Source organism: Pelobates fuscus, chromosome 5, assembly GCF_036172605.1.
Source record: "Pelobates fuscus isolate aPelFus1 chromosome 5, aPelFus1.pri, whole genome shotgun sequence".
NCBI classification, from domain to species: domain Eukaryota; kingdom Metazoa; phylum Chordata; class Amphibia; order Anura; family Pelobatidae; genus Pelobates; species Pelobates fuscus.
The window spans coordinates 124,109,457-124,135,976 of NC_086321.1; the positions used below are offsets into that span (position 1 = coordinate 124,109,457).

Sequence of the window (26,520 nt, forward strand, 5' to 3'; positions counted from 1 at the left end):
GGTAGATTTGGCAAATGCAATGAATATTTTGCAGATAGAGGTTTGCTGGAGGGGTTAACTTGTATTTGCAGAAGGAATGTCCTCCTTACATGCCTCTCTAACTTTTTCATTCTACATTCACAAGTTTAAGTAGTCAACTCCGGTGGGCCCAGCAAACTTCTAACTGAATTGTATCCTTCTCATTTTAAAAATCCCATTTTACATAGACTACATCCAGCCTCTGCTTACAGCAGGCCCAGTTTTCCTCCCTTGAACTCGCAACATCCTAAGAGTTCATTCAAGATGTCAGATTGATTGGAGGAATAAGCTAAGTGAGACCCTAATTCCCATAAAATAAAAATAAATAATACTTCTTTTTTTTTTTTTTTTTTTTTAAATGTGTTCCCCAGGGACCCACCAAAAAAAACAGGAGAGACCTGGTGAGAAGCCTTTCCTCATTTCCCACAGTGTAGGTTGAAGGTGTGGTGAGTAAATAATTAAATCGGACACAGAAAATGCCCAGTCTCCAGTATTAAAATAATGCAAAACCAATGGATGACCCGGAAATTGTGTAAGAGCAGACTAAGCATGTCTGAGAGTTCTATACTTAGAAAATGGAGCCTCTGTTTGAAGAATGCCCCCAAATTTCAGCATAATTATTTGGTTTCCCTCTTAGCAGCATCTCCAACCATCTATACATGGAGGAGAAAACTGCAGAATTGACAATAACTAGCAGCAAATGTTTTTTCGAGTCGGGTCCTCATCAACCTGTTGTTCCTGTAACCTTCCTGTTCCATCAACCTGTTGTTCCTGTTCCTGTTGTTTTGTAATTGTCTAATTTATTATTAAATTTCCCTCTTCGTAATATTGTAAAGCGCTAGGGAATATGCTGGCGCCATATAAATGCCAGAAATAGTAATAAAAATAATAACAAACGCTTATCAATAGTTTTTATCAAGCAAACGGGAGTGAAAAAAAACCTGATGAGGCACTGCCCCACCTCCTACTTTGGACCATCCTCCAGTGGAAATTAGCATTTGTCTTCTTTTCTAAGTGTAATCAATGGTAAAATCATAAAAGAAAAGGAGCAAAAAAACATAAAGAGGATTTTTTTTTTTTATTAGATACAAAAAGGCAGGGGGGTGGAGGGGGATCCCTCATCAATGTATAAAGGTTGGAGTGGCCATTTTATACATAAGGAAATAACGCACACCAGAAAACTGATGCAAATGTGATAGATAATTTTACAAACTTATCACATAATCCCGTTGTTCCATTATTACTCTTTTCTGTACATTTTCTTTATGCTGATTGCCAGGTGCAGAGGGTAGAACTTATAAAATGGCTGACAGTGACCAAGATGGAGGCACCCAGTTGCAGGATAAAGAGGTGAGAATTTATTTTTCACTATTGTGCTGGAGTTGACAGCCATTAATATTACCATGCCTCATCAAATCTATCTAGCATGAATAATGCATGGAAAAAAAACATACTTAAAACATAAATATTGTTGTTTTTGAGATACTAAGAGATACTATTCATGTTTTACCCTTTTCCCTACAGAGACTTGAGAAAGATTTATAGACTTACATAACTTGCTACCGGTACTACTCTGTCATGTGATGTCATTTTATTATTACTGGAAGTATCATAGGACTGAACAGGTGTATTGTGTTTGGCATTATGTATTTAAAATTAATGTCTCACCTTCTGTAAATGGTGAAGTTACCCTTTACTTTAAAGATAGTAATCTACAGGATCAGGTGTAGACACCAGGTAGCCAGGCATGATCAAATACTGATCCTCTGGCCACAGGACCGTGGGGTGCAGTGAAGCCTGATAATTTGCCCTCAGAGGCACCCTCCACTTAAAAACTCCTCACCTGGACCCTCTGGTCTACATTGAGAATTTCAATACAATCAGCATAGAGCTATTGGCCAGCAATATCATAACAGTGGGCATATACTATGTCCCATAGGTAAGGTGTTCCAGCAATAGCCCTCCATGGTTTATAAATACCTTTAACATTCTGGCTGTCAATCAGTCACTGGGAAAGATGTCTTCCTCACTCGCTTTAGTAGTTTAAATTGAATGTGTGAACTTCTCATAGAGAAGTTTAGAGAAGCATTGGTATCATAGATATTTATTGTTGTGGCTCAATGATAAGATATAAGAAGCATCCGATACCTCCAAACACAGGGGGGAATGTACATTGGGGCAGAGGTTGAGTGGATCTAAAGGGGTTGGGCTGCATTTAGGAGGACGACTCACTTGGAAAAGGAATTTGACCATCCAGAAAGAGGGCTGCCCAATAAAAGGGCATACCAGCCTGGCATGCATTCACCTTCCAATGGGAGGTTAGTTTATACAATTTACATTAAATTGAAAACATTACATTAATGTAATATACAGATTTTTGTATGCTGAGGCATATATCTTGCTGCCATTTCCACATAATCAACTTTTGATGCTGGTTAGTATGGTGACAAAGATAGCGTCACAGGAAATCAAGTTACTCAAATCAGGATCTCCTTTTACTGTGAATATCCATGCCCCTTTTATGCCCTCTTGATTGCAATCGATTGAATGCCCTATTGACTTAACCCGTCTTCCACTGACCTTAGTACAATTCCTGTTTCATCTTCTTGCCCTCTTTTTTTCCTTCTCATTTTAATATTTCTTTCTCTTCTCATTTATTTTCATTCTTTGTTGACATACTTGTTATATTGGAAGCATTAAACATTACCCTCTAGCACAGGCGTTCCCAACCCAGTCCTCAAGTAAACCTAACAGTCCAAGATTTAAGGATTACCCTGTTGTGTCCAAAGTGTTTGGGTTTTTTTCCCTTTCTTTCTAAAAACACCTTAGACACAACTGAGTAATCCCTAAATCCTGGACTGTTATTATTATTATTTTATTATTTATATAGCGCCAGCAAATTCCATAGCGCTGTAAAATGGGTTAGGGGGTACTTCAGGACTGGGTTGGTAACTACTGCTCTAGCAGATAATAGTTACCAAATAACGAAGCATAAGTTGGAAAAAATAAATAAAACTAAATTAGACTGGGATACATGGCAGATGAGGGGGACAAACAAATTATGGAAACCAGGATCCCAATTGTAACGGACCGTTTCAGCATAAAAGGGGAAAAATCCGTTTAGGCGATAATCCCCTTTTCTAATGACAGGCACAGCTACTGCAGAACATCACACTCCCGATCTGGATACGAAATAACACTCCGAACTGGAACAGCTGAACAAGAAAAGCATACAATCGGCTTACACTCTTGGCAGTCAGCTTACAATCCAATCCCCCCCAAGAACGAGACGACACTTCATTTTGAGGGTTAAGCAGGAACAAAAGACTGGGACACCCAGTCTGGCTTTTATTACCAACAAGTACATACAGGACACTCCCAGGGGGAGGATGAAATTAACCAATCACATGGATGTACCTCCCACACATTTCCTCCCCTTAGATTAACACTTAACACAATTATACTGTACACCTTTTTCCCCAATTCCTGGATGTACCCCAAATACATATGCTACACCTCCAAAACAGGTATCCCCTGATAGCCCTTATTCAGGGGGACAACATATGCAAGAATCAGCCCATTCGGATAAATGGTTCAGGAGTTATGGGACTCCAAAGATTTGACCGACCGCATGGGTAAAGTATCCGAAAACAGTTCCATGCATTTTGGCCCTGCGGTCGGTCACAAACAAGGGAATGAAAACAGGCGAATTGCCTGTGTTATAGAGCCTGGAGAGGGTTTGAATGAATTCCCTTGTTTATGGGGTTCTTTCTACCGAACGGCGGGTCATTCGGTAGTTTCCATACGAATTTCTGGAAGTATGGAGGTCTCAGCGGTGTTTGCCTAGTCAAGTGTCCGATTTTAGTTCCAGACACTCGACGGCAAAACACCGCTGTTCGGTAGTTAAAGATGGCCGCCGCCACGTGGTTGTTTCCTGAATGGCGGCCACCCAGAGGACACAGAACACATTACATGATTGCCAATTACCCGTTTGCAACATTGTTGCAAACGGTAATTGGAGGCACACTTAATCCTGGGTGGTCTGGTTGTTCGGTAGTTTCCTCAATACAATGAATGGAGTGATTCTACCGAACAATCAGATGAAGGCTGCATATATATATATAACCCAGGTTAACTGCATACATAAATACATATACAATATACAGGCAGTACAATAGGATATGCTTCACAGTCTTAAAGGGACAGTAGTCCCAAAATGTCCATTGCTGATTTTAAAGGGCCAGTAGCAGCAATATAAATTAGTACATGCCCAAATATAGTCTTTAAAGTGCAATATGTCCAGGGGCCATAGTCAGCGGGCAGGAGGCTAGCAGCCAGGCCTCTCCAGTTCACAGTGGCGAAGCTGGTTTCGCCACACCAATGAGTTGCAGAGTGCCTTCACTGTCAATGTCCTAAGCTTACATCTTGGGGGTATGTCATTCTACAAAGCACTGTTACAACTATAAAGGTGAATTAAAATGAGTCGGAACTATTTTACTGTAGATTTACAGAGCTCAGATATTAAAAAAAGTGGGGTTCTAGCCACTCCATCCAATGTGTGGATGGGTGCAGAAGGGCATCAATGGTGTTCCCCAAAAGCCCTATTAAACTGTGTAGCCTTCTGAGAATGGCTTCCCTAATGCCGCACATGATGTACTTTGGAGGTGGTTTAAGTTTTCAGTTCAGAGCGACAATAAAATAAATAAATATAAAATTATATTTAGTAAACATCAGGTGTTCAAGTTATTTATATCGATTTCTGCTCAATGCACGATTTACAGGAAAAGGTTTTAACAGAATTAAAAAAAATATTTTCTTAAATACAAAAATGCAGCTTTACCTCTTTTGCAAAGTCACCATCAGGTGCTCTAGGTATATTTTGTGTACATTATTATTCTTTTCATATCACCATAATCATTTTCTATTACTACATAACCATAGCATGATGCCTCTCGTGGTTTTTTTTTGTTTTTTTTAATTGTTCATTTTTTTGTGCATGGATGAACAAATCAGGCCCACAAAGTCACAATAGCAAAGACAAACTTCAACAATCATGAGAAACAATTCTTATCATGGCATAGAATAGTACTGCACTTTTATTTTGTTTTTTTAAAGCAAAGAAAACAAGGATACTAGGTATGTCAGTGAAGAGAGATCAAAAGTATTGTCAGCATGTGTCAGACCGACTGACTGCATAAGGGGTCGTAATAAGAGAACAACAGGCTTGTGAGACAGGAGACATGCTATTGGGTAAGATTATGTTAGATTTGGTTAAGGTACTACATGACATAGCAATGAAACATTTGCACTACACTGCTGCTAAGTATAGGAGGTAGAAGTCAGCCTACACCCTGCACACAGGGCTGGATTAACATAGGGGCTGATGGAGCTGCAGCTCCAGGCCCAGGCCCATGGAATAGGCCCATTTAAAAAAAAATAATAATAATAATAATTTTTTTTTTATACACTACTCTTAGGTTTGCCACCTGACTGTTTTTTTTTTATTTAGTGTTTGAGGCTGCCTGGCCGTGCCGTTATTGCAGTAATACAGGCAATACAAATGCAGGTAATTTTCTCAGAATAAATGGAGATTACTCTGCAATACCAGCACCGGCCAGTGTGGAGAGAGGCAGGGATAGGAAGTTACAGCATATCCCTGCCTCTCTCTACTACTCACTGATCCGTGGTCCAGACAGTCCAGACAGTCCAGACAGCAGCTCTACAGCTCAGGTAAGTGAGGGATGGGGGGAAAGGCAGCAGGGACACATGGGGACACTGAGACACTAGGGGACAAATGGGGACACTGAGACATTAGGGGGGATATGAGGACACTGAGACACTAGGGGACACAGGGACACATGGGGACACAGACACTAGGGGACACTGAGACACTAGGACACAGACACTGGGAGACCTGGGAACACTGAGACACTTGGGGACACTGGAAAACATGGGGACATTGAGACACTAGGGGACACATGGGGAGACTGAGACACCAGGGGACACAGACACTAGGGGACACTGAGACACTAGGGGACATGGGGACACTGAGACACTGGAAAACATGGGAACTCTGAGACACTAGGGGACACTGGGACACATGGGGATGCTGAGACACATGGGGACGCTGTGAGACATAGAGACATCGGGAGACACTGAGACATTGGGACATGGAGACACTATGTTCCCATGTCGCCCAGCCAGTGTCCCTAGTGTCTGTGTCCCCAAGTCTCCCAGTGTCTGTGTCTCATGTCTCTCAGTGTGCCTAGTGTCCACAACTGTCCCCATGTCTCCCAGTGCCCCCAAGTGTCTGTCTCCCAGCCAGTGTCCCCTAGTCTCCCAGTGTCTGTGTTCCCATGTCTTAGTGTCCCCAAATGTTTCAGTGTCCCCATGTCTCCCAGTGTCTGTGTCCCTAGTGTCTCAGTGTCCCCATTTCTCCCAGTTTTCCTAAATATCTGTGTCCCCATGTCTCCCAGTGTCCCCATGTCTCCCAGTGTCCCCGGGTCTCTCTGTATCCCCGGGTCTTTCAGTGTCCCCATGTCTCTCAGTGTCCCCAGTATCCTAGTAACATGGGGACACACTGAGACATTGGGACACTGGGATAAATGGGGACACAGACACTGGGAGACTAGGGGACTGGGCGACATGGGGACACTGACACTGTGATACATAGGGACACTGAGACACTGGGTGACATGCGAGACTGAGACACTGGGAGACAGGGAGACATTGGGAGCAACCCATCTATACAGCAGAATCAAACTGTGAGTAGTTGGTGATTTTACAGAATTTTCTCTGATGTCACTCCTTGTGATTTACATCATGTGATGTCACGCATAACTAATTAATTATACAAATGATTACGGCTGGTATTTTTTTCCAAGAAAGGTGGCAACCTTAACTACTCTTCACATACTCTTCACATACTCTTGCTTAAAGGAGCACTATAGGGTCAGGAACACAATCATGTATTTCTGACCCTATTATGTTAAAACCACCAGCCTGGCCCCTTCTTGCCTCCCTAAATATAGTAAAATATTACTTGTATTCAAGTCTGCAGCTGCTGACTCAGGAGTGGTGGTCTGAGCAAATTAAAATACTTCCCCATAGGATTGGCTGAGACTGTCAACTAGGCAGATCAGGGGCAGAGCCAGCACAAGTCTAACATAGCCCTGGCCAATCAGCATCTCCTCATAAAGATACATTGAATCAATGTATCTCTATGAGGAAAGTTCATTGTCTGCATGCAGAGGGTGGAGACACTGAATGGCAGTGCTGCACACTAGGCAGTACTGCCCCAGGAAGCACCTCTAGCATCCATCTAAGGAGCGGCCAGTGGAGTTATTTTCTCTGAAAAGACAGTGTTTACTACAAAAAGCCTGAATGGAATTATTCTACTTACCAGAACAAATACAATAAGCTGTAGTTGTTCTGGTGACTATAGTGTCCCTTTAAGTTTGGAAGCTTAAGAGGGATGTATGGGAACAAAACTTGTGTGGACTGGCTAAAATTAAAATTAGTTTAGGTAATGCAGACGTTGGTCTCTCTAACACTGTAGCATGTCCCCTTTCTTCTACACTCACTACATACACCTTTTCTCTGTCTCAGACTATATACCAGGAACTTCTGCCTGCTAGTAAGAAGGTAAGGAGACAAGTGGACCAGCGAGTGTTAGGGGACAGTCCTTAGAAAGCATGGAGTGAGCGCATCATAAGACGCATTTATGTCAAGCTCAAGGTGCTGCCTGCATAGTATGCCCTTAGTTGGACAGCCTGCAGGATTGTCAGGCAGCCTGACATGCATTCATGCCAGGCTGACCTTCCAATTCTTTGGACAAAAATGCCCCCTTTTGGCAGGTCTTGTCACGTGATTTGCGCCAGTGGCACACCCTTTTACCCCGCCCATTGACTTCCTGCTTCACTGGACACTGCTGTTAGGGGTTATGGATTTATTTGAAAGATGAAAAGCATAAATTAGAGAGAAATTAGCATAGACTATGTGTTTTCTTATAGCTGCATCCCATGAGTTTCCCTCCAGCACCATCTCCATCAGATACATGACGCTTGGGAGGTATGACTGTTTTAGTGTTTTTGGTCGATAAGATTCCGTAATTAGGCCCATCATAATTGTCAGCACCAGGTCCACTGTCCTCTTAATCCGGCCCTGCCTGCACATACAGGTTACTGCACTGGTATCCAGAGACCCACGTGTCTGTGCCCCTTCTGCCATAAGCCTCAACACAGCCCAGTTCATCAAGCTCATGTGTCACAAGATGAGCGACCGGTCAACGCGGCTGTCAGGCTCTGCCCCCTCTCTTGATTTTTATAGATTTGATCTACGCAATTTGTAAATAGGCAGACATGATACATAGACCAAATTGTATATTATTTGAGTGCATATCTCATTATACGCTCTGTACATGTATGATCATTATCAGCAGTTCTGACTTATTTATTTTTTTACATATAGAGTAAAAAAGTGACCATTTTATTGGTTAATAACAGAGGGAACCATGCACATTTTGAGGGGGCAAACCTAATTTTGTTATGGAACAAGTGAACTGCAGACAGAGCTCTAAAACCGGCCATATTCATTCGCTTTTGAGTGTCTCAGAACTTCAACATTTTCAGGACTTTGCTGATGAAATTACTGATTTTAGGCCAACATAATTTAAATAAATAAAAAAAAAACATCCAGTATATTTACAGCACAGATATATTACATTGAATAAAAATGTAGCCTGAATTTTTTTTTTTTAAATCTAGCATAATTCAGTTTAGTGAATAATAATTAATGCTATTTAAGTAAGTGATAATAATAGCAGATGGCGTATATCTTGTCCTTACCTGCACAGATCTACACAAATTTAAAAACACTACATTGTATATGGGAATAAAGGCTTTTCATTAACACAGATGCATTTAAATCAATCAAACCAAACATCACACTAATGAAGAATGACAGAGACACTGTGGGAACTGAAGCATTGACAGTCCCACCCTTTCATGGCTGAATAAATCAGTTACTGCTGCTGACTTCTCCACTAACTTGTCAATAATCATGAATTTATAGTAAATTGGACATTTCTTGTCAAAATAGCAGATATGGAAAAAAGACCTGACTTTGAAAATATTTCCAAATACATATGATTTATTGCAGCAAAAAATGGAAAATTTACTTTGCAGCACTCTGGATTCCTGAGACATCACAGATTGAGGATTTTTCAGCTTAATTCTGAATTCCAGTGTATTAAAAATCTACAAAATCTAGGCTAAAATCTCTGATCTGCAAAAATAAATTCGGCCACTCTGTTACAGTCACAATTCTAGCACCAATTGTGTCAGTCCCATTTAAATTTATTACAATGCACAGTTTAGTGGATATCTCTGAAAGTGAATACCCCACCATTATCAATTCTGATTACACCATTTCCACTAAACATTGCCCTGCTGTAGTTGCCCCCAGAACATAATACAATGTTGCATTAAAGGCTCTAAGTAGAGGTTTCTTCCCCAGACTTTCCCATCTGAGTCATTTTAACTCCCTCCTCAGCCCCGCCCACCTCCTAGAACTATATTTTGTCACCTGCCAACTAGCAGCATTGATAGTGGGTCAGACACTGGAGCCTGATGATGGGTTAGCTCAGTTAGAAGAAGTCTCACTGACCATCACCATCAGCATGTATCTTGTGTGACAGCAATACTAGAGACTGGATACATTCTAACAGAACTTCCAGACAACGGGCACTTTAAGACAAAGGGATACATTCAACGTGTACAGTAATCCATGAAGACAAGATAATGGCAGAAATGGATGTACACAGCGTTCTGGGACTCAACATGGACTCAGGGTCAATGGAAGACGCTATCTTGAACAATGCGACCATAGCTGATTCCTGGAAAGGGGTGAGTGATTCCATAGCGTTACTTAGTAATTCCGGCGATAAGTCACTACAACTGTTATTTCCTTGATACAATAGCTCCCATTCTGAATATGGTTATCACCAGCAAATATGACGATCAGAATGTATTTAAAGTGTTTTTTCAGCAGTTTAGACAACATTTGTCTTTTCATAAAAGTGAATTATAGTCCTTTAACGCTGCACTGTACCGTGTTACAGTTACTTCAACTGACTTGTTTATCACTGAGAACAATACCTTCACCTGTAAAGTCACAAGTTATACTTATGCTAATCGAATACAATGACTTTATCATACAGACATCTTTTGTTTATATACCAGGTTTAGGCAGGGCAGTAACCCTTGCTGAGTCTGCTATAGTACTTTATTCTTGCTATATTATTATTATTATTATTATTATTATTATTATTATTGGCATTTATATAGTGCCAGCTTATTCCGCAGCTTTACAATAAAAGGGGAATTTATCAAATGAGACAATAACAAAATGTAACAGGAAAAATAAGTAGATGAGGACCCTGCTCAAAGAGCTTACAGTCTAGAGGAGGTGGGGTATAAAAACACAATAGGAAGGGTATTGTTATCCAGTACATTATACTATGCAGTTATTCCCTGAATTTGCTTTTATATATAATAGTCGTGACCTGTAAAAAAAATGTACTTGATATATGTCGGTAAAAAATAAAGGTATTCCAAATAATTCCTTACTGAACTGGTGGTATTTAAATTGTCCTCAACCAACTATAACTCACTGTTCAGACAATAGCCCCTAATGGCTCAGACTATTTTGTATATAACTTTACTAGGATGTATTCACTAAACAGCGATCTGTGATGAAAAGTTTATAAACGACTTGCAACATTTTGTCTGATTTAGTTGTGTTATAGGGAATCTCTGTGTCAGCTGAGTTCTGTATTTTTTCCAATTTGGAATTTTGGCTTTACATTTTCAAGTCAATTGTCATTTCATTGCAAATTACTTTTTCAGTTCTAGAGTAGACTCTTAGTTTTTTAAACTTTACCATGTCACCTTTTAATATTTGACACAAATCAGCTTTTATCTATATCTCCTCTGCATAATGTATGTAAATATTACCTATTTTTCTTTAGAATATTTTCAGTACGTTTGCCATCCCCTTTCTCAATAATAAGTGGCATTTAAATCCACTTTAAACCCTTTCAAAACACTGCAAATTTGGAATAATATTGCCAGAGAAAGTTAAAAGGAACATGTGTTAAAACAGGAAACATGAAATTAGTGTGTAAAACAATTTAATGGTCAGATTGCTGTTCAAGGAAATAAACAATGGTAAATAACTACAGTTACAGATTCTATTTCTATTCCTATTTTTTAATATTTCCTTCCTTTGTTTAAATTCACAGTATCTTTTATACTGCAAGTCACCTGAGAAATGCATGTGCAAGGAATGTAATAGCACATAATAGAGTTATTAATACTGTTAATTTGTAATACTTTGTAATAGTGCCAGTCTGATTGGTTTTCTGCCAGTTAGCATTATTTGCATGTTCTGCAGCACTCAACAATGGCTGTACAAGACAAATAAAAAATAAATAAACATTATTGTAAATAAATAAAGAAGCGCAGAATCAACACATGTAAAGAGCTCCAGGTTATTTTTCTGCAGGAGCTGACAAAGGGGATAATTAGTAAGGCAATATGACTATTTTATACTTTGATTTGTTGCTATATTTACAAAATTGATAAGCTATATATTTATTTTTTCATCGGTTAATACCAGCATATGCAATGATAAGAGAGAAGAGGTCAAAATAATGCAATGCGGGGGCGGAGCCTAGCGTCCGGACAGAGCGGTCGTGCTGTGCCTCGGCTCCCGCTACAACCGACAATTTTCGGGGATAATCCCCCCAAATATCGCCACGAGCACAACTGGAAGGCTCCTAATATGTTGGGGACACTCAGGGGTACCGCCCGGTACCAAACTCTGACCAGCCATCACCCGGAGACCGAGCAGCACACCCAGAGACCTACCGGAGATCGGACGGCAGGGAGACGGCCGCTCCCCAGCCTGACCGACCCGGACAAAGATCCCTCAATAGAGTCAACTCCTACCCCCCCCCCCCCTATGGACCGATGGGGGACATCTCGGTCCAAACCAAGCGACTGGATTAACGAGCACGACCAAAGCATGCAGCCCTGCACACTGCAACATCAAGACAGCCTACCGCATGGTAAATCCAAAATGGCGGCGTCAAGCAATCCTCATGTATTGAACCGCTTACCTAAAACAGGGGAGCTCTGCGATATCCACCAACGCATAAACGCAGCCTTTGCAAGTTTCTGGCACAGGTTGGAGCAGAGGCTTCAAGCGTCGATGGCGAGCAAGCCACCCGAACCGGCAGCATACCGACCGAACCGACCTCACGGTGTGCAGAGAACAGCACAGCCGCGAGGGTCAGGAGGGTAATACCCCCAAAGCATCGGCCACCCTGCAGGAGGAACGCCCGCCGCTGGCGGCGAAAGAGATCCGGCACCAACTGCACCCACAATGGGATTGCCTCGACCTCATGGAGACATCGAGCCAGTGGTCAGAAGATGCCACCCTCAAAGAGGGCCTGGGGCTGGAGGGGGCCCGCGCCCTGTGCTGACCTTTCCTACACTTGGGACTATTCAACATGTGCCTTGCCAATGCCGACTGCAGGCATAGGGTGACTCTCATTAACTATCACTGCTGCACGGCGGCCTAGACCGCTGCCACGCCACCGCAGCTACGCAGTTGCAATGGACTATGTCCTGATAAACTTCATGCCTGACCTCTCTGAGACAGACAACTGATCTTGATGCAATGTACTGTTATGTCTATTAATAATGTGTATCTCGCTTAGCATTTTACCATGTACAACACGCGCATGCCGTATAACTTGTTGCTGACCTAGGTTAACCCTTTAACCCCTTAAGGACACATGACATGTGTGACATGTCATGATTCCCTTTTATTCCAGATGTTTGGTCCTTAAGGGGTTAAAGCGATTCAAAATGCTCACACTTCTAATTCAGCGCAGGTAGCCTAGCGCAATTAATATGCATGCTGTAAATCACAACAGTTCACCCTATCCCCCAGAGTTGCACTAGCGCAGTTAACTAAGCACGGGTAAACGCCACCCGCCCTGTTCATCCAGATGAAACATTTTTTCTCACCATACTTAACCTCCTCACGAGTAGCGCATCAAACGTATACTTGGGCTAGCATGGCTAACGTAACCAGCTCAGTAACCTATTGTTAAATCTTCGGGAATGACAATTATTCTCATTATCATTTTATTGCGATGTTATTTTGTATATCAAACCCTGAGAGCCAAGCCTAACCAGAAGCAGCGAATAGGGTCGCTTTCAATCTGACGGTTACTGATTGTACAAATATGTCTACTATACTAGTTTTGTTAAACATCAAGTATCCTCTTTGAATTAACATGATTCACTACTGTTATCAAGCTTGTACCCCAATGTTCTTTAAAACACAAAATATGGCAATCTTTCTGCGGAGTGCACTATGTACCTTCTTGTTACTATTAACCTGTGTTACCCTACAATGCCTCCTCTCTCTATTCTGTACCCCATAACGCATGTGCCATAATAAAAGAAAGATTTACAAAAAAAAATAATGCAATGCATAATACTGTTAAACAATTCATGCATATGATTGTGTAGGGAGAGGGATAATATGGTAAGTTAATATGCTTTCCTAAACAATATATTTGTCAGTGTTGGATATCTGGAGTGAATATAGCTGTTATAGGTAGGGGTCTTACCCAAACACTAGTTGAGACTTATTGAAGGATGAATAAGGATTGTTTTATTGAGCACAAGGCACAACAGGAAGTCCAAGGCTTGAAAAATGGAAATCCCACCTTGAGGCCTATGGAGTCTGGAAGATAACTAGATCAGTAGCCGCTAAGCTATTTATCCCACAGACATCAGGGTGCTGGTATATACCCCACATGTCTTATATCCCCATAGAGCTCTCCCTCTCTGCCTCCTTCGGGTCAGAAGAGCACTTGCCACCCAGTAAAAGTCCTAGCTGGTCGTAGCGGGTTTCTGATCCGATGGAGAGTTCCATGTAGCTAGCTAGAGTGACTTCTAGGAGACTTTCATCTTTCCCGGCAAGGCTTGGTCGCTGGGTGGGTTAGAGTGAGGGCACTCTTCGGGGCTGTTCCTGGTAATGGACAGGGGGAAATCAGAAGAAATTGAGGTGAATGTCTCTGCCTAATGGCAGAACTGCAGTTCTATCACACATTTACTAGGGACACTAGCAGCAAATGCATTTAAATTACAGGCCATTAATAATAAAATATAAAACCATAACTCTCAATTGTCCCATATTTGTAGGACAGTCCCGCTATCAGGATGCTGTCCAGCCCATCCCATGTTTGTACCTCGGTGTCTCCAGACTTTTCAGACTTCTTGTCTGTTGTTATAGAATGATCCATCGCTTCATCCGATTTACACAAATTATCCTGAGCAATTCTAGAGGTGAAATGAAAGGCTTCGATCACTGCTGCACATATGTTGGGAGTCTCTCACAGTATCTATAGGTTGCCGTTGGGGCATCAACGTTATTATACTTAACATAAACGTCTATTTCCAACCACAAACAGATGCTGACTAAACTTCTATTGAATACTGATCCTTGGCCCGGGGCTGCAAATATGCACTCTATCCATTTAATCATGTCTGTTGCAGGTTGATGAATTATGAAAAATGGGTGAACCTTCCACTTGTCTTTTGGACAAGTTAAGTAATACTTGACCACCTGGTTTCAGTACATCTCTTTCTGCAGGGCTGATGGTGGGGGTGTGGGTGTAGCCCTACCCACCATTTCAAATACCTGAAAAATGTACTAGTAAAAATGCAACTAATAATCCCCCAAGCTTCCATGTACCTCTTCGCTTTTATCCCTTTTAATTTTTTTCCAGCTTCCCTCTACAACTGCTCATCTTCCCTCAATCTCCTGATTACGATAGCCAGTGTTGTGCACACATATACGTTTTTGCTACTGGTTGCTGGTCTGTCAGCTTGTTAACATTTCTGTTTTCAATCACTCTTTGTATTATCCTTAGAATATGTCATGATGCAGACAATACATACTTTTTCTCATTTCTTTTGTTATTGCTAAAAAAAGCCAAAACTTTGACGTCAGTAGTTATGTACTTTCAAAAGCTTCATGTTTTGGCAAAGTCTGTATTAAATAAAAAGCACATTTTAAGACACCATACTATGTGTGTTACGGTTTGCATTTTTGAGTGCCATTTCAGTTAGTAAGCAATATTTCCACCAATGCCACCCCGAAGGTTTAATGTTTGCTTAGCTGTTTTGGCTTTGATTTTGCCAACCAATTTATATTACTAAACAAAAGTAAATATATATATATATATATGTAAAGGTGGGAGCCTGGAGTTGTTGGGGGTGGCTAGTTTGGCTATTTATAATAAGGTATGTGAATATTCCTTACTATACATATATAATTCCCTATGACATCTGCACTTTCTTAGGTTATCTACATATTTTTATCCATTCTATTATGCCAGGGTCTCAATTTTGGTTTCCAGTTTACTCACGCAAGGTTCTATAATTCTAAACAGGTAAGTTGTTACTCTTATTTCATACAAATCATTGCAATTCCTTAGATCCCTTAGTCAATATTAAATATACCTATTTTACCTGCAACATACTATTTACTTAGGTTATCTACTATTCAATTTATTATATTAGGCCTGGGGCTCAATTGTTTGATCAGTTACTCACACAAGATTCAATCATTCAAAACATGTACCTTTCCACTCCTACTCATTCAAACCATTTCTACTCTCTTACGTTGTATTTAAATTAGGTTACATACATTCCTGGCTATAGGATAAGCCCAATAGTGTAGTCTTTCTATGCCTCCTACGCCTTAGATTAGAGGTCCTACAAGACCAACACCCATCCTTGCCCCTCGGCCCAACTCATAGCTAGTGCTTCACAAGTTTACATATGTATGACCTCACCTGTCACTTCCATGTTATCTTATGCTGATACATGTTACTGAGAGACCAACACTCTGCCACAATGTTCAACAGCCTCAGAACCATCAGCCTAACGCGTAGTTAGAGCCTCTCAAGCCGCTTGCCACCTAGCATGCCTCACCTGTCACCCTCCTAGCTAATTTTTTCTCCGCTTGGCTTTAGTCAGTAGTGCGATAAAGAAAGGAATACATTTTCTAATTATCGTTCTCTTGTACCAAGTCTTAGAACTCCTGACATTTAGGATGCTCTGGATCTTTTTGATGTTAAGGATTCAAGGCTTTTGCCATTGTAAGTAGATGTCTATGCAGTATCTTTCTAAATTCAGAAAAGGGGAGAGATGAACAGAGAAGGACTAAGAGATGTTAGTTTCTATGAGTCATCACAATCCCTTGTAGTATATTTTTTAAAGTTTGTATCCAATAGGACTTATGTTTCAAGCATGACTACTATATGCAAAGTAGAGTGCCTGTTTCATTGCCACATCAACATTGTTCTGGAAGCCCAGGAAAATTTGAGGTAGGTGGGCAGGGGACCTATACCAATGTTCTGTAATTTGCAGGACATATCAACATTACGTATTAATAGAGCTAGCAGGGATTCATAATTTTTTTTTTAGAGCTGCTATCACAGACCTGAGTCAAGGAGGCTCCCAAATTCTTTTTCCATTGTCCTGTAAATATTGTTTCTGTATTGGTCAGCCCTATGGAGTAAAGAGCCGAGTGGAGGTTGCTATGGTAGTTCTCCCTAGTACATAAAGCTTCAAACTGCATGGATTAACACCAGAGTAAGAAGGGGTTAGCAAACTGTTTTTAGGGAATGCTTTAACTGGTTTTAGGATAGAGTGTCAGTCAAGGTTGGGATGGAGTCTCACTTCCTATTTTATATGTCATAAGGCAGGACATTTTAAACAGTGTAAGTCTAGACCTGGAAAAATGCATCCTTATCAGTGGACTTGTCACTTGGTCCTGAGACAGTTTTTTCCCCCATCAGGATTATTGCCATTTTCATTCTTGCTCTGTTGCCAAGTGCACTGCAGTGATTTGCTTTGCCCATTATTTTCCTGTAGCTAGCTAGTAGCTAGCAGTCTTCCAGATGTCTTGCTGGTACATGCATCTCTGCTAGTTTTGTTCAAGCTCCATGACCACTTTAGTGTTTTTAAGTGGTGATGGTGCTTTAGGGTCTGAATGTGCAGTGTTTCAGCGTCACCAAAAACATATTGAGCTACAGTGAGGACTTGGCTTAAGCATAGAATCTCAGATAACTTTAATCTTTTTTTGAATCCTTTAAGCCAGTGGTTACTAACCCAGTCCTCAAGTACCCCCTAACGGTCCAGGATTTAGGGATTATCCAGCTGTTTAAGGTGTTTTTTTTAGAAAATAAATAAAAAACATTTTAGACACAACTAGGTAATCCCTAAATCCTGGACTGGTAAGGGGTGCTTGAGGACTGGGTTAGGAACCACTACTTTAAGCTAACTATCAAGACTAGAAGTCTATTCAGTCCGTCGTCCCCTTATAACTACATCTAAAATAAATTGGTCTAGATCTAAAAGAAATTGTTCTAGATGATTATTCTTGTTCTTGGGTAGAACATTGGTTTAAGGATAGAGTACAATGAGTTGTCATTAATGGTACATTTTCCGGCTGGCCAAAAGTGGTAAGTGGTGTCCCTAAGGGTCTGTTAGTGAGTGTGTATGCATGTCTGTTAGTGAGAGTGTATGTGTGTCTGTCTCTGTTAGTGAGTGTGTATGTCTGTTAGCTAGTGTATCAGTGAAAGTGTGTGTCTGACACTCAGTGTATATGTGTCTGTCAGTGAGTGTGTATGTGTATGTGTATTTAGAAGGCAGGGGGGAGGAGGTGTGCCTGTGTTTTGTCATGCCTAGGGCAGCACAAAACCAGGATACACCACTGGGTAAGACCACACCTTGAATATGCTGTGCAAGGTTGGGCAACTGTTCTAAAGAAGGATATCAGTAAAAAGGATATCATAAAAAGTTCAGAGACGAGCTACAAAATTGATAAAAGGAACGGAGCATTTTAGTTACGAAGAAAGGTTAAATAATTTAAATCTCTTTAGTTTGGAAAAACGGCGCCTCAGAGGGGATATGATAACATTATACAAATATATTTGCCAGTACAAACCATTATCTGGAAATCTATTCATAAACAGGGCTATACATAGACACAAGGTCACACATTTAGACTGGAAGAAAGGAGATTTCATCTAAGGCAAAGAAAAGGTTTTTTTACAGTAAGAGCAATAAGGATATGGAATTCTGTGCCTGAAGAGGTGGTTATATTAGAGTCCATACATATTTTTAAACTGCAATTGAATATATACTTGTAAAAACATAACATTCAGGGGTATAATTTCTAATTAGTGGGGTAATACCTGCTTGATCCAAGAAGACATCTGAATTCTATTTTGGGGTCAAGAAGGAATTTTTTCTTAGTTTGTTGCAAAATTGGAAGCACTCCAGACTGGGTTTTTTTTGCCTTCTTTTGGATCAACAGCAACAACATATGTGAGGAAGGCTGAACTTGATGGACGCAAGTCTCTTTTCAGCTATGTAACTATGTAACTATTATTGGTGAAATACCTTAAAGGCGAATCGTTGGGGCTTCAAAGTGAATTTGAAATTTTAGCTTAAAAATGTCATATTCACTTTAAATTCCTAAAAGTTCTAACATTAGTCAATAACCTTGCCTGTGAAAAACTCTGGACTATTCTTCACTCAAGTACTTTCTAAAATATCATGAGGGTTCATTGCTTCTTCACTTTATTTGTCTTTCCAAGACAAATATGTGAAATATGTCTGTGTCATGTCTTACCTGTTCATGAATCCGAATCCAAATCCATCACACACTCCCTTCGTTTTACATCTGAATTCGGAGGACGTTCACTCAATTTTTTGGATGTGACCATCAGTATCAGCGAAGATGGCACATTCCACTCTACACTGTTCAGAAAACCCACGGCAACCAACTCTCTCCTACACTGGACTAGTCACCACCCCCGACCCCTCAAGGAGGGTATTCCGGTAGGTCAATATCTCCGACTTCGGAGAAATTGTAGTGACATCCAGGATTTTACTATGAAAGCGAAACAACTTCGACAACATTTTAAGGAGAAGGGTTATCCGAACCGCTGTTTGAAAAGAGCCTATAAGAGGGCACTACAAACCGAGAGGGGCGATCTATTGTGTGACTTTCCAAAAAAGACTACTAATAAGGACGCAGGAATTATCCGTATGATCGCAGCATTTGATAAGGGGTGGCCAGAAGTACGGAAGTCACTTGAGAGATTCTGGCCTATCCTTTTAAATTACACACATCTCAAGGGGGCTTTTAGCTCACATGTGAATATTACAGCTAGGAGGGGACGTAATATTCGTGATTTGTTGGTCCCTAGTCATTTCTCTACCAAACCACAACCACGTGCCACTTGGTTGGGCACTCCCCCAACGGGCACATATGGCTGTGGCAAATGTGTAGCCTGTAAGTTTATCCTCAAACATTCTAAGACTGTCAGCGATAGCCAAGGACTGGGTTCCTTTAGAGTTAAAAGTTTCTTTAACACAAAGGGCCTTGTATACCTGCTTTAGTGTACATGTGGACAGAGATATGTGGGGAAAACATTCAGGGCATTTAAAGACAGGATCATGGAACATGTGAGATCCCCCAGGAATCATCTCGAGGCACCTTAGAGAATTTCACCATGGGGACTCTAACAACCTTAGGTTCTGTGGATTAGAACTGGTAAAAAGGACTCCTAGACGCTGAGACTTTGATAAAACACTCAGACAAAGGGAATCTAGATGGATATACAAACTCAAAACACTTCAACCTCTAGGCTTGAATGAGGGTTTTTCTTTTTCCCCCTTCATATAATCACTAGAGCTGGTCTTCATATGGCATATTGAGTTATATATATATATACATCTCCTATCCTCTTTCATTGTTTTTCCTATATATGTACTTGTTATCACCAGCTTCATTGAAAGTTTTCACCATTCACCACTCTTTTTGTCTATAATCTATATACTTTGTTTATTTTATTTATCTATTTAATGCTATTTATATGGTCTAAGTCTTTTCTTTCCTTCCCTCCTCATTTTATTTTGTCCCTAACCCACGTCCGGACTGACTTTACTCTTTATTCTCTACCTTTAATTACCACAAATGTGCCACTAACATTGCAACATCTAAGAGAGTTATATCCCTTTATTTGGGCTGACTGTTGGCTTTATTGATTTTTCTACAATCTATATATAATCAATAGGAATGACATCTACACTCTCCATATCAATTTCTTGCGCCTGTGTCGATATTTGCGTTCTGACAGGCGCATGAATACTGTGGAGATATCTTAGAATCTATGTTTGACGCGCATGCGCGTTTACTTTGGCCAGGCATGCGAAGAATGTTAACTCTGGCTCCTCCTTATAAGGGCATTCACTTTCTGCCCGGACTCATCAAGGACCTAAACCTTTAGGGTAGATAGCCAATCTTTACATGTAATGTGGTACAAGTCAATTCACTTTATGTATCTATCTCGCCGTTTACACTGACCTCTCTGTCCTGACATGCGCACAAATGGTTTGGAGAAATCCTACAATCTAAGTTTGATGCGCATGCGCGGACGTCATGATGGGACATGCGCAATACTCATACGATCGGACGATGCCGGCTTACGGTGATTAGTAACAGCTGATGGGAGGTTCGTAGGAGGTATTTAAATGGAGGAGGGGGGAGACTTAGATCGATGCACTTTTTTTAGCTCTTGAGAAAGGCGGCTAGTCCGCCGAAACGCGCGTCGGGCTTCTTCCCGATGTTATTGCTGATTTTACCATACCTTTAGTGGACTCTTAAGTGTGTTACAGCTACATTGGGGTGATCGAGTTTGGCTACATATGCTGGGGTGTTTGAGCTTGTAGTATGGAACTATTGTCAGGTTGATTTATCCAGCTTTCGTGCATCTGGATTTACTTCATATTAATTCCTACTTTGCATTATCCTCTCTAACTACATGATCTCACCTATCCTTTCGATTTCCACTGTATGCTAGTAACTTTGCACTCTCTGACCCCCTGCAAGGTTTAGTGTGTACTGCAATTATAACTTTGAGCAAAAATTTGGTCTTAGTCAAAACTGCAACATTTGATAGTGATTTGTATTGTAATTATCACCTTTAGCATTAACTTTGTGTAAAGTTTGAACTGCTACATCTAAGAGTGATTGATACATACTATCCTAACCTTAAACCTTACAATTAAAAGGCAAGATTTATTTATGGGTCCCTAGGTTACTTGGCTTTTATTCCATTATTCTTAATAAAAATTTATTTATTTTCTATAGACGTTTACTTTGGGGTGGTTTGAAGGAGAGCTGCCCGTTTTAATACGAGGTGGTCTCTCTCTCATCTTCTGTTTTTTCGTATAGTCAATAACCTTGCCTGTGAAAAATTCTGGACTATTCTTCACTCAAGTACTTTATAAAATATCATGAGGGTTCATTGCTTCTTCACTTTGTTTGTCTTTCCAAGACAAATATGTGAAATATGTCTGTGTCATGTCTTACCTGTTCATGAATCCAAATCCATCACACACTCCCCTTGTTGTCCTAGATGTCGATATGCCAATGATGGAGCCAGCAAAATGTCTTTTCTCAGACCCGTATATGGTTCACCTTAATTCCTCATTGAAACGGCAGTTATGTATGATATAGGAAACAATGAAAATCCTCCATTATAGCATAATTTGTACCTCTAAGGGTAGTATGACTTCTTTCAAGGTTTGCACTTTGCATGTCAACTTTTCAGGTAGTTATATTCTAGGACCCATTCTGTCATTGTTTGTGTTTGACTGATGATAGGTAAGCATACCTGAGGACAGTAACCTTTTCAGACTCTACAATCGCAGATGGGAAATTCATATTTTGAAGACATACACAACCACCTAATGGTAGTGTTTACCACCAATTTATATTTATTTTCCAGACATCAGTCTCCACTTGGTACATTTCTGAATTTAGCCTGTACCATATGTAAATGAAAATGTGCCTGCTTGTCCTTATATCCTCGACAAATGGATATGTGATCATTAACTGTTACTCCTGTAAATAACAGCTTATATATTTTGTTTAGGATTGCATTTTAGCCCTTTCTCGTATGTTTTAGATGGGCCGAATGGTTCTTATCTGCCGTCACATTCTATGTTTCTATGTTTTAGAATGTATTTATTGTTGATTATCAGTACCTGGTAAGTAGATTGTGCCACATCCTCATTTATCCGATAGAGGATAAATGCTACTTTTGTTTCTACAAGCCAGATGATCTTCTTGCCCAGCTCTGCACCTCCTCGCTTCATCAAGAGAGCATCTCTGTTAGATGTAGATCACTTAAAGTGCTATCTCTTGGTCCCATCACTTTTCAATGACTTTTCATGCAGCCAGCTCTCTTAGCTATTGACCAAGTGTTAGGATCCAGAAGGAGCTCTGAATGTTTAAAGGGGAGCTGTCACATCCCTGGAATTTACACTATTAAATAAAACAACTGAAAATCTCCAATAACTTGCGTTAAACATTATTTTATGAGATGCACCATTTTGCTGAAAATATGTATTAAAGATTTAACTAATTACATTATAATCCAGTTCAGACAACTGAGAGGAATGTTTGAACAAATTACATTATAATCCAGTTCAGACAGCTGAGAGGAATGTGACATGTTAACATGCACAATGGTTAGGCTATGACATTCCTACATATAAAATATGTTATGAAATAAAGATGTGTTGATTTCTACATTTAATTCTATTTTCCAAAACAATTCCACACCTCAGGATGCCTCTATTTTGGTTATCTGTCAATCATTGTTTTAGGCTCTGTTCCATATTGTGATGCAATTGGCTAAATCTTGGAACAGCATATAAAAATAAGAAAGATTGGAGAGACACTCCAAGCACATAAAGCAGTTTAGCTTGGAAAAGTGCTTTTTGTGTGTAGGAATTTGTCCTCTTTTCCAAATTGTACAAAAAAGTGCAGATTTCAATAGAAATGGTACTTTAAAAAAACGTAACCTCATTACACCCCCTGGCTGTCAATTAAGGAACCAGTCCTGATTGAGCTGCATTGGGAAGTCTGAGATTGGACAATCACAAAAAGTCTTGGCTGGAGAAAGGGGGGCTTGCAAAGGCTGCAGGCAAGAGATCTACATTTTTTGCAAACTGTATATATATGTATATATATCCATAATATTAAAAAAAATGCAAAATTAAATGCATACATATTTTCATAGGGTATAGTTACTAAATAGTGATTTTTGATAGTGATTCTATGTTTTGTATGTCACATATCAGAGAGGACAATCTGTAGCTCTGCAGCTGCTGTTCGGCTGTAACTTACCTTAAAGGACCACTCTAGTGCCAGGAAAACATACTCGTTTTCCTGGCACTAGAGTACCCTGAGGGTGCCCCCACCCTCAGGGACCCCCTCCCGCCGGGCTCTGGAGAGAGGAAGGGGTTAAACTTACCTCTTTTTCCAGCGCCGGGCGCGGAGCTTTCCTCCTCCTCTCCATCTTGATCGCGACGTCATCGGCTGAATGCGCATGCGCGGCAGGAGCCGCGCTCGCATTCAGCCGGTCGCATAGGAAAGCATTTACAATGCTTTCCTATGGACGCTTGCGTGCTCTCACTGTGATTTTCACAGTGAGAAGCACGCAAGCGCCTCTAGCGGCTGTCAATGAGACAGCCACTAGAGGATTTGGAGGCTGGATTAACCCTCATTATAAACATAGCAGTTTCTCTGAAACTGCTATGTTTATAAAAAAAAGGGTTAATCCTAGAGGTACCTGGCACCCAGACCACTTCATTAAGCTGAAGTCGTCTGGGTGCCTAGAGTGGTCCTTTAATGAGCGCTAATCAGCATTAAGTTGGCTGGTGATCATGAATACTGTATACCAACAAAAAACTGAAAGTTACTGGTAGAAGGTCCTTGGACTTTTGAACGCTAAAGTATAGCTTTTACCTTTCACTCCACTTTAAAATGTTTTACGACACTGGTCAGACCGGTTTTTGATGATCAGTGTATATTTAATTATGCTATTTGAGGGACACAGTCTAAGTGGCTTTCCAAGCATAAGTTGTGTATTTGTGCCAATAAACAACAAAATGGGCATATGAAAAAACTATTATTAATAGGTTTATATAACATGTTATTTATTAATGATTGAACTAGCAGAGATTGGCTGCTCATTTATATACTGAAAGATTGTTTTTACTGTACTGAGCTTGATTTAATTTGAGCAGCGTGATTTTTTGCAGTAGATGACTTTACAGTCATCGTACTTTAATCATTAGCCAGTTTAGACATTTGTGTCTAATTCAGTCACCAGAGTTATATAGTTATAGTTATATAGTTAGATATTTACCATATGTCCAAATGATCTATTAATTATAAATTATGAAACTGATTATAGCTTTCTGTCCTCCCCAAGTCCCCCCCTCACCCCCCTCTCGGCACATGTGTGTGTATTTGGAGAAGTATTTTTTAATTTGCATTGCATGTGTACTATTTTGTACAGGATTACAGTACAGGATATGTTAAAGGAGCACTGTAGTGTCAAGCATACAAAGATGTATTCCCAACACTATAGAAGCCCTCTGCCAACCCCCCCAGCTATATAAAGGGTTAACCCTTTAAACACTTACTTGATTCCAGTGCTGATGTCCCTTGGATCTTCTCCACTGTCATAAGGCTATTGGGGGAACCTAATGCGCATACGCGCCTAGTGCCGCATGTGCATTAGGCCATCCTCATAGGAAAGCATTGTTTCAATGTAAGGTTTTTCAACATCCTGGATGTGCTCATGGACTGTGTGAGGATGTGATGGATCATGTCCAGCATTGTTTCATGGAGTTAAACTCTGTGAAACAGCAGGAAGCGCCTTTAGTAGTTGTCTGGTAGACAGCCTTGACCCTGCTATTTAAACAATGCAGTTTTTAACTAAAACTGCAATGTTTTACACTGCAGGGTTAAGGGGACATGGTCACTGCATTTAAAGAGATGAAGTGGTTTTGGTGCCTATAGTCTCTTAGTAAAACACACTCTGTGTATCTTTTACAAACTGCATGAATCTATTTACTTATACCATATCATGTTTAGTTTATAATGTTTTTGTTTAGTTTCATGTTAATGACAAGATGCACGTGGCATACTAAAAAAAGTAAAAGAAAAAAAAAGAATATAAAGGAATAAACAAAAAAAATATGCAAAAGACTTTGAAATGTGCATATTATATATGATTACTATAGAAAAGAGCAGCTGAACATAATGAGGGCATGTGTGTTGCTGGTTGTAAAAATCATCTATCTTCTCTGTTACTGTAAGACCCATCAATTTACAGTATGTAAACATTTAGTCTGTGTAGCCACATTTTATCAGGCAAAGTAACAACATGATATCCTTGTATGAACCCACATTAGGTTTGCATTTTGCAAAATCTCAGCATTCAAGTTAAGTTAAAAGTGGGTTGTGGTGAACTGGATACCAGATTTGCTAACGTTACGCTAAAATATCCAAACTTGAAAACCACAAACTTGGATTTTTTTCTTACATTTCCCACATTCTTTTTGATTTCACCACAATTCCTTGTTGACTGAATAAACCTTAGTTAAAATATTAAAGTAACAGTATCTTTTTTTTTGTTACTATTTTATTTATTTATTTGTGCACAAATCCGTTTCAGCGGAGCCGAATGATTCCAATGCCTGTCAATCTATGAACAAACTAATCAATTAGTTTGGATTTGCCTGACAAATCAATTAATCCGTCCATAGATTAACAAGCATTCGATTTATTTGGCCGCTGAAGGGGATTTATGCACAAGCCTACTATTAAATGTTATACAAAGCCTAAAATTCCATAGCATAGATTTGAAATCAATATAGGTCCCAGTCACAATGTTCTAACTTCTTAATTCCTGTTTATTTACACATTTTATAAATCTTTCAATCTATTTCACCATATTCTCAAATCTCATTTGGCTATATTACATTTAAAAAAAATCTGGTTGATAGTATAGATCATGAATCCAGTGGGTATCACATCATCCTCTAATGTTGTGTTTTTATGTCTCAAATTTCTATTAAATTTAAAAAAATAAGATCAGCTAAGCATAAATAAATAAAAAAGTGAAACTTTTGCATGAAAAATAAATTTTAACAGGGGTGTGCCTGGAGCATTTGGCAACCAGTATGGTTGCCCAGTGAAGAGGGGCCCAGGAGTCTCCATGTTTGCTTCACATCCAGCAGCAACATGTCCTTTGTTCTCACGACCCGCGAGTGCGCTGCTGTGGGTTGCCATGGCAGTCCCCTGGCATCCATTGCGTGTGGAGCGTAGCCATAGCAACGTTCTCGCGGATCGCGAGAAACAGAGGACATGCTGCTGCTGGATGTAACGCAAGCGTGCAGACTCCTGCAAGTGGCACGAAAGGGCTCCGCGACATCCGCCTAGTGAGTGGCACCCGGGGCGGACTGCCCCCCC

At 40.2% G+C, this 26,520-nt stretch overlaps 1 protein-coding gene across 3 annotated transcripts in view; it reads left to right on the forward strand.

The window, feature by feature from the left end:
* The first annotated feature begins 9,609 nt into the window (after positions 1 to 9,609).
* Positions 9,610 to 26,520, forward strand: part of TMEM116 (transmembrane protein 116) — a 78,005-nt gene continuing 61,094 nt past the window's right edge. For all 3 annotated transcript variants that reach the window (XM_063454231.1, XM_063454233.1, XM_063454234.1), the window contains exon 1: positions 9,610 to 9,923. In XM_063454231.1, coding sequence (XP_063310301.1) covers positions 9,819 to 9,923 — 105 coding nt within the window. In that variant the 5' untranslated portion in view covers positions 9,610 to 9,818. The remainder of the gene's footprint in view (positions 9,924 to 26,520) is intronic.